General features: G+C 44.7%; 1 protein-coding gene across 1 annotated transcript; it reads left to right on the top strand.

The window, feature by feature from the left end:
- Positions 1-332: 332 nt before the first annotated feature.
- Positions 333-8,981, top strand: orc5 (origin recognition complex, subunit 5). Its single transcript, XM_080022031.1, has 14 exons — positions 333-448; positions 2,557-2,649; positions 3,371-3,556; positions 3,772-3,846; positions 5,462-5,573; positions 5,987-6,117; positions 6,221-6,269; positions 6,989-7,079; positions 7,193-7,248; positions 7,531-7,643; positions 7,737-7,784; positions 7,870-7,980; positions 8,427-8,539; positions 8,646-8,981. Exons 1-14 carry the CDS (start codon positions 338-340, stop codon positions 8,689-8,691), a joined length of 1,335 nt encoding a protein of 444 aa, XP_079878157.1. The 5' UTR covers positions 333-337; the 3' UTR covers positions 8,692-8,981.
- The last annotated feature ends 502 nt before the right edge of the window (positions 8,982-9,483 follow it).

Genomic DNA, 9,483 nt, shown 5'->3' with positions numbered 1-9,483 from the left:
AAAATCGGCATCTTGGGTCGTGAAAGACGGCTTGAATCTTGGAACCGTCCACACAAAATAAAACTACATTACCCATCATTCTTTGGGGGGGGGGGGCTCGGCGATTGGCTATTACCCAAGTACCTCCTCTGACGTAATCCAGCGGCGCGCGAAAGTCGTGACAGTGTTTTCGAGTCCTATGGCGTGCGTCGCCCTTCATTCGCTGTGACTTCATTGTCATCAAGCTGTCGTTTAAACCCAGCGCTTAACCCTCGCGATTCCCCTTTCCCCTGTACTCCCCGACGATTCCCCTCATTCTTCGCTCGAACCGCTGTGGCCGGCGAGGCGAGCCCCCGGGATGGCGGCGCTGCAGCATCCAGGCTACGAGGAGGAGACGCTGCGGCTTGTGGAGGAGAAGCTGCCCTGCAGAGCGGCGCAGGCACGGACCCTGCTGTCCCTCATGGGGGAGGTTGGTAGAAGCGTATCGAAGTGGTCTACGAACAGAGCTTTTTAACAGTGCGCGAAAGTAGCTGCTACACAGTATAATGTACCGATTTGATATAGATATACACTACTCACAAAAAGTTAGGGATATTTGGCTCTCGGGGGAAATTTATGGAAAATGTAAAAAGTTCACGCTACAGTGATATTATATCATGAAAGTAGGGCATTTAAGTTGAATCATGCAATGGTGATTTCCTCATCTCAAACAATTTATTGCAACAAAAGCCAACAACAGTGGTGAATATACCACCACAACAACAAATGTCAATGTCTCAATAACTTGTCATGTGCCCTTGAGCATCAATTACAGCTTGACAACCACGTCTCATGCTGTTCACAAGTCGACTTATTGTCTGCTGAGGCCTGGCCCCCCACTCTTCGTGAAGGGCGGCCCTCAGGTCATTGAGGTTCTGGGGGCACAGAGTTACGAGCCTCGACACGGCGACTCAGCTGATCCCATAGGTTTTCTATGGGATTCAGGTCTGGAGAAAGTGCAGGCCACTCCATTTGAGGTGCCCCAGTCTCCAGCAGCCGTTCCCTCATGAGGCCACCTCGATGAGCTGGAACATTGTCGTCCATAAAGATGGAATTGGGTCTGTGTTGTTCATGCGGGGGCACAATGGCTGGATTCATGGTGTTATTCAGGTAGTATGGGCTTGTCACTGTACCATTCACAAAGTGTAGGGCAGTTCTGTATTGACTAGACACACCTGCCCACACTGTAACACCACCACCACCAAAGGCTCGTCTGGTGACAACTGGCTGATGCATAGCGCTCTCCTTGACGTCTCCAACATCGTTGGCGGCCATCATTTCTGCTCAACAGGAAACTGGTGCCAGCGTAAATGCTCCCTGGCCCCTGCGAGACGATGATGCCTGTGCCTGGTGGTGTGGTCAGGTACCCTTGCAGGTCGTCAAGCACGCAGACCACGCTGATGGAAACGGTTTCAAATGGTCTGACGTGACACTAGGTGCCTCTCACCTCCCTTAAATGTGCCTGGAGTTGAGTGGCATTCATCATCCGGTTCTGCAGGGCACTGTTCACAATGAAGCGCTCATCAGTGTGGGATGTGGCCAAAGGACGTCCACTTCTATGCCTTTCTGTGACTCTTCCAGTCGCTCTGTATCTCTGTTGCAAGCTGCTGATGACACTCTGTGACACTCTAAGCTCAGTGGCCACTTCCCTCTGAGAACATCCTGTTTGAAGCGTCGCTATGGCGAGGTACTGTTGCTCAATTGTTAGGTGTCGTCTTGGTCTCATGATGTCAAAATGTGAACAGCGTGATGAAGAGGACTGTTTAAATACCAATTCTAAATGAACCAGGAAATGTATTGGTCGATTCATGGATCAAACACCTGTTTTGAATTTTGCCGTTCAGCTCCTTGTTAGAGAACAGCAAGTTGTGCAAAAAGTACTGAAACAATGAACAGTTGGACATGTGCATTCAAAAGTTTAGAGAAGGTCAAATTAAGTTCACCTGTAAAGGTTATAGTGCATTTTAGGCTGATCCTGAAATTTCACCCGAAAGATGAATATTCCTAACTTTTTGTGAGTAGTGTATATTTAAAAATAATAATAATAAAACCTTTTTTTTGGTCCCACAAATAACGACCTTGTGCAAACGACATATACAGTACTTCGATCCCACGAATTACATGTTAAGTTCATTTAAGCACTATTTGGTATAAATGGTTTGTGTTATAGGTGCACTCTATATGTGATATTACGGTAATTTTCTGTTTCTGACAATTTGAATTGTTGATACAAAGAGTAGTTTTACTATCGTTCATTTTTATGGTTATTGTATATTGTCAGACTTTCTGCTTTGTTTGTTAATTATTAAGGATTTTTACTTTTTTTTTTTATTATTGACTACTGTATTGATATGCGCACTTGTAACGCAAAAATCCCCCAGGTTGAATTACATGTCTGTCTGTGTGTCTAATTTTGATGGATGAAAAAAAATAAATAAACACATTGAGGCTGTTCACATGGGCTGTGTCGGCCAGATCGTCTGATGCCACATTGTAAATAAACTGTTTATTTAATGTGCTTTTTTTGTGCCCCCGCAGCCAGAACAATACAGCTACCCCTCCATCTTCATATATGGTCACCGTGCCACAGGGAAGAGCCACGTGATTCATACTTTACTCAAGCAGCTGGAGGTGAGAGTCTCTTTCTAAGCCGTAGTGTCTCATCGCTCTCAGGGTGTCATGGTGGCTCAGTGGTTGGCACTGCTTCCTCATATTCCATTCCATTATTCCAGGACAGGGAAGCCGACAGGGAAGATCGGCTCAATTTACATTTGAAAACGGTGTGACGATGTAAAGATAAGATATAGTCTTGTTTAGATAATAGAAGTCAAATTTGACATCACATATTCAGGGTTCTTACCAGGTCCTTGTGCTTAAAGTGCTTGAATTTCAACCTCTCAACTATACAGTAAGTAATTGGAAGACTGTGAAATTAGCCCCTTTGTGCCGAAGTGCTTGGCAAGCCCTTCATCATTGAAAACCAAATCGTGACATAATAAAACATTTCCATAGTCACTTTTATAACATTTATGCCATGTAAATGTCAATTTAATCCAACATGGTTATAAATAGACACTTAGTAGATGGCAATGAGATTAATAATAGAAATGTAGATATAATAGATATGTAGATATACTAATATAAATTAAACACAATGATACTTATATTGTAGTATATTTTGATTAATAAAGATCACATTGAAATTTGATTCTGTTTGTTTTGTGTCCTTGAAAATTAAAAAAAAAAAGAATGCTTAAAAAACCTCCTGAATTAAATTTTGTAATGCCAGAATGAACTCTGCGTATTATAATCCACCTTTTTTCACACTATTTCCTTCTTCCTTTCTCTGCAGCTCCCTCACGCCACAGTCAGCTGTGTGGAGTGCGTCCAGGCGGCGCTTCTGTTCGAGGCAGTATTTCTCTCCCTTTTTGGCTCCGCCGCCTCCTCCTCGCTCCCCCGCAGCCCCTCCCTGTCTGACTTTGTCCGTATCTACCGGCAACAGTGTTCCCAGGCCCGTGCCAAGCAGACGCGGTACATAGTGAGTGAGCCGCACATCAACCCCAGTCAAAATTCAGTTGCGTTCCCATCACTGTTTTCCAGCGGAAAGCCGAAATGATTGAAGATTTTTATTCCTGTGTTTTGGGCACGTGGCACCCACGTACGCGCACCAGGATTTAGGCAAATTACCCAAAGCGTTGAATAACTGAATCATGCATGAATCGAGAACTGTTGCCTTACCGCACTTTTTTCCAGGTGGTAGAAAAAGCCGAGCTGCTCCGGGACATGGACGCCAATCTCCTTCCCGCTCTCCTGCGTCTCCAGGAACTGGTGAGAATGGGCCCTTTGGGCCAGAGGACCTTGCAGGGTTCCTACACAGAAAAGTATAACATTAGATTTGATTTGATTTTAGCAATTTCCAGGTCTGGATAAGTATGGAAAAAAAGAAAAGAGTACGGGGGCGGTATTCGTGTTTCCAGACTATTGCCCCCATACTGTTTTCTAAAGTATAAAATTCAGAATTTCTAAAAATAAATTGAGGTTACAGAATGGCTACGGTAACTCAGACAACCACTCTATACAATTGTGGTGAGCAGAAAAATATCTGAGAATGCACACAACATCGGACCTTGGGGCGGAATGGCTACGACAGCAGAAAGACGTTGAGTTCCACTTCTTTCACGTCTTCATGTCACACATCACCACAAAAGTTGTCTCAAACCGGTTTCATGAACATGACAATGTTCAACGATCTTCAGTTTCCTTCAGGAGCTGAATCCAATAGAACACTTTTGGGATGTGATAGAACGGGAGATTCGCAGCTTGAATGTGCAGCTGACCAATCTGCAGGAATTGTGTGATGCAATCACGTCAACACGAACCAGAATCTCAAAGGGATGTTTCCAACATCTTGTGGAATCCATGTGGGGAGGTGTGTTCTGGCCCAGGGCCAGGGAATGAGAGAGGCAGGCGGAAGGAAACAGCACCAGTTGGCGTGTATTTATTTAAATGTTTGAAACAAAATGCGGCTTGTGGCCCAAAAGGACAACTAAAAGGCTCGCAGGCAAATGAGGAAGTAGTCTGCTAGATCGGCGCTTAGGTGTGCTCCCGCCGTGACGTGTCCGGCGCATTGGGTAGAGCGCTCGTCTTTCCCGGTCCGCACCATGTCCTGCAAGCACGCCCCCCTTCACTGCAGGGACCACAAACCCTAAATCGCTTCCTGGTCCTGGATCGGACGAATGCTCCGTTGATTTGCCCCATCCGCAGCAGCTGAGCGGACCTGAGATGGGAGCCTGCACCACCTGTCTGCAGCGGCGGCTTGACCATGCCCCTTTGGCCCACCACACCATGCCAAGAAGAATTGAGGCTGTTTTGCGAGCAAAAAGAGGCCCTGCCCAGTATTAGTATAGTGTTCCTAATAAGTGCTCAGTGAGTGTACATACATATATACCTGGAGAAACATAGCTGTTCTTAAGGTAGTTTCATATTTCTCCCTTCTATACATGCAAACACATACATACAGTAATAAGCAAAGAGCAGTGGAGTCATTCTCTCTCTTGTGAACAACCTTGGAGTTGAGAAGCCGGCGTGGCTCCCAAAGCAAAAGGACAGCTGTCACTGCCGGCATTTTAATTAAAGACCTCAAATAAGAAAATAAATAACTAAAGAAAGCCGGCTTTATTTATTTAACTCCTGGTATCAATGCGAAAAGGCAAATTGTTTCCCACTTTCGCCGCTATCTCGTCATGTGCAGCCGGTTGTTCGTTTCGGGAGCAACGTGTCGTTGGCCTCTCACACGGTGTCGGTTTGAAGTGCTAATGAGGATTTAGCTGTGTATGTGTGAGATGGACCGTAAGACGACTGCCTCAAAGTACTTTCAGAAAGCGATTCACTGACTTGCGAGGTAAGATGCTTTGGCCTGATTCTGTCCTTGGTGTTTCCTCAGGTGGAAGACAATGTGACGGTGATACTGCTCAGTGAAATCGTATGGGATAAGTTTAGACCCAACACCGGCTGTTTCGAACCGCTCCTTCTCCATTTCCCCGACTACAGTAAAGGTACGCTGAGAATAATGTGACTGACACTCAATAAAAAAAGGAAAAACACGCACTTTGCACGGCGGATGCACTAACTCCAGACACTTTGGGAGAAATATCTTGCTCTGAAACCCATTTTTTTTTTTTGTTTCTTTTTCTATTTTTCCTTTTTAACTTCATATATTGATATTTTTTCATTTGTAAATAACTTTTGCCTATAATATGAATTATATAGAATGGTATTTGTATTTTTCGGCATGTATTCATTTGCATATATTGCTTTTATTTTTGCTCCCTGTATAAACATTTTTGGTGATATACACTGTATTTATGTATTTTTCTCACACAAAAAGTGTGTGTGTGTGTGTGTGTGTGTGTGTGTGTGCGCGTGCGTGTGCGTGCGTGTGCGTGCGTGCGTCCATCTGTCCTTCCAGCCGAGCTTCAGCAGATCTTGTCCCAGGACAGCCACCCCGCACACTCTGCAGAGTTGTACTCCTCCTACATCAACATTCTGCTGGGAGTCTTTTACTCCGTCTGCAGGGACCTCAGAGAGCTCCGACACCTGGTCAGACACGCACGCGCACACCCAGTAGAGATGTTCATTCCACGGACTTTGAATTTAATTTTCTTGATTGATTGGTTTTCATATTCATATTTTCACCAAATAGGCTGCCCTTAACTTCTCAAAGTTCTGCGAGCCTTTGGAGGAAGGAAAAGGTAGCGTATCTTGAATCTATTACATATTCACATGATACTGTGCCTATCAATTTTTAACAGGCCAACTTTCTTCTTTCTTTCTTTTCTCTCTTCAAATTTACATTTGAAGGTGGATTTTTCTGGATTTTGTCTTCAGATATACTATGCGGTCTTTGATTTTTATTAATTTTTTGTTGAGATCCACCAGCATGTCTTAATAATAATAATAATAATAATAATAATAATAATAATGGCTTTAACTTATATAGCGCCTTTCAAAGGACCCAAGGTCGCTTTACACACACACACACACACACACACACACACACACACACACACACACACACACACACACACACACACACACACACACACACAATCACATACATAGTGAGGCAATCTGAGTCTTGTGACTCAGCGTACACGACATACACGCCAGCGCCTCTCATTATCCGGAGGATCCACCCCAACACATTAACACGTCAACATTGACCCTAACATACATGTCTTTTGATGGCAGGGCGAACATGTAAACTCCGCACAGAAAGGACCTGGAATGGCTGGGGTTTGAATGTGGCACCTTCTTGCTGTGATGCAGCAGTGCACTGAGCCACTGCAATGTCTGTCTCTGCAAACTGTTGGAATGCAGCAGAGCAGTGACTTCTCGTCCTTATAATTGTGTTTCGATCGATTTTTCTTTTCAATTTTCCCGCTAATGCTCATTTTCTCCCCATCTTCAGTGAAAGAGGGTGACACACACAAGCTGTGGAGGAACATCGAGCCTCACCTGAAGAAGGCCATGCAGACGGTGTACCTGCGGGAGGTTTCCAGGTCCGTCCATCTGACTCTGCCCTCTTTCGGGCCATCTGGCCCGGGCGTTCGTCTGGTTCTGACGACGCCGAGTTGCGGCACTCTTTCATCCTCTCGTCTTTGTCTCTGTTTAGCGTTCAGTGGGAAGGGCTGCAGCAAACGGAGGAGAAGGATGCCGGAGCACTGAAAGGTAAAAAGGGATTGTGTGAGCCTAACCTTTCAATATAAAAACGGTAAAAGCGTGCACAGGGGACCCTGGCATTCAGGGAGTCAGCTAGAAGAATTCCAAGAATTCAGTTTGCATAGATAACAAGGGGGGGATTTGCGCCTTCATTTTCCTGTGTTGGTTAACTAGACGATAGAACTGAGGCTATAAAAGTAATTTTTATTCTTTGTTATGGCATCATTGTAGCTGCTTTAAAGTTCTCTGAGGACGTCTGACTAACGAGACGCGCTTATTCTTGCTCTTCAGGTCTTTCTGCCCTGGCACACGTGGAACTCCCATACTACTCCAAGTTCCTGCTGATTGCCGCCTATCTGGCGTCCTACAACCCGGCACGCACAGACAAGCGCTTCTTCCTCAAGGTAGGGGCGCCGAGGGGTGCTTTTTTTTTTTTTTGATCGGGTTCTGGATGATACCTTCTCTTTTGAGATCCTTTCTTCTGCTTTCCTCAACAGCATCATGGCAAAATAAAGAAGACCAATTTCCTGAAGAAGCATGAAAAGGTACGTAGCGGTGTTCTGGGCTGATTCGTTCCTACATTTCCACTGTTCAGACGGCCCCTTGCACTGCCTCTTTCTCGTTATCCAGACGAGTAACCACCTCCTGGGGCCCAAGCCCTTCCCCCTGGACCGCCTGTTGGCCATTTTCTACAGCGTGGTGGACAGCCGAGTGGCCCCCAGCGCCAGCATCTTCTCTCAGGTCAAAACCCGGTCGTGTTTTGGAAATGACCACTCAAACGCAATTTAGTTGAGCGCCCGTGTAATTCAAGCAGTTGCAATTTATTTCATATTTATTCCATGAGACACTCGCAGTGCTGTTAAGCCTCTCCCGTGAGGCTTTTTTGCAGTTAACCAAAAACCTTCCATTATTCAACAGCAATTTTGCCTGCCCCTTAATGTAAACAAAATGACGTGTAAGTGAAATGACATTTCTTGGGGTTACTCCCCTAGACCTGAGTCGACGCCTTTACCGGTGCCGCTTGCTATTTTTGTCTCTCAGCCCGAAAACCGGCGGAGGAAATTAGGCTCTTGACCCATAATGTGTTTACTGGCCGTGACAATACTCTGGGTCTGCATTAACATCTGCGTCGGTTTAGGAAATCGAATAGATAGGAATCAGCGTGTTCTCTGTAATCCCACTCCCAGATCTCCACTCTGGTGACGTTACAGCTGCTGACTCAAGTCGGTCATGACGATCAGCTGGACGCCCCCAAGTACAAGTGTGCTGTCTCGCTGGACTTCATCCGTGCGATATCCAGGTGCGTCTGTTAGTTTGCAGTAATACGGTTGTGCAATATTCCGGTGACAAGGGGGCATTTTATCTATTTAGGTGGCAATGTGCTCACCGGATTTTTCTTCTTCTAGGACTGTAAACTTCGACATTGTGAAGTATCTCTATGACTTCCTATAAGCCTGCCGACCAGTACAAGGACTCAAGGTTTCACCGCTGTACACTTCCACGCAAGATTTTCCAGGTTCAAGGACTGTGCTTGCGAAACGCTTCCACCTTGTGGATAAAGGGCAAAATGTTTTTCTCGATAAACCTCTTCGCCACAGGGGGAAAAAGAAAAGGATCGACCTGCTTCATCCAAAATCAAAACTGGATTCATGAGGCACTCTGCAGCCTTGAACTGTGATTACACAGGAATATTGTTGCTAATTACTATGTTGGCATTTGTGTGTTTAAAAATAAATAAATAAATAAACTACAAAGATAAAAACATTTGACTAATACAGTACATAACTATTTTCGGCATATAATAAACCACTGAAAAGGATTTACTTCAATTTGTCACACTCTCCAATATCAGGGCAGTGTGAGAATTGGTAGTGCAGTTATGAAGTCAACCCAGAATTTTTTTTAAATGTGGTTCGCAGTGACAACTATGTTAAAAACAAATTAAGAGACGGATTAAGTATTTTCAAATTTCTGTGGTTTTCATTTCATTGGTAAATCTTCGAGGAGGTTGTGTTTGGTTTTTTGTTTTTTTTCTTTTTAAGAGTTGTTTTGCATTATGCGGAAAAGCTCAAACGCCTCTAATGAACCCCACAAAATGTAAGAGCTCTAATGAGAAAAAGCACTGCGTTCGGGGGTCCAATTTACCGAAGTTTCAGCCTTTGAACATCAAACTAGACGAAGCCTTTCTCTTTTGAGCGGATGGGAGATCTTCAAAAAGCTGCACTTTGGAGATGATTAAATTAG

This window comes from Zeus faber (assembly GCF_960531495.2).
Source record: "Zeus faber genome assembly, chromosome: 21".
Taxonomy (NCBI): domain Eukaryota; kingdom Metazoa; phylum Chordata; class Actinopteri; order Zeiformes; family Zeidae; genus Zeus; species Zeus faber.
The sequence above is the reverse complement of the archived record's forward strand: the minus strand, read 5'-3'. Positions and strand labels throughout refer to the sequence as shown.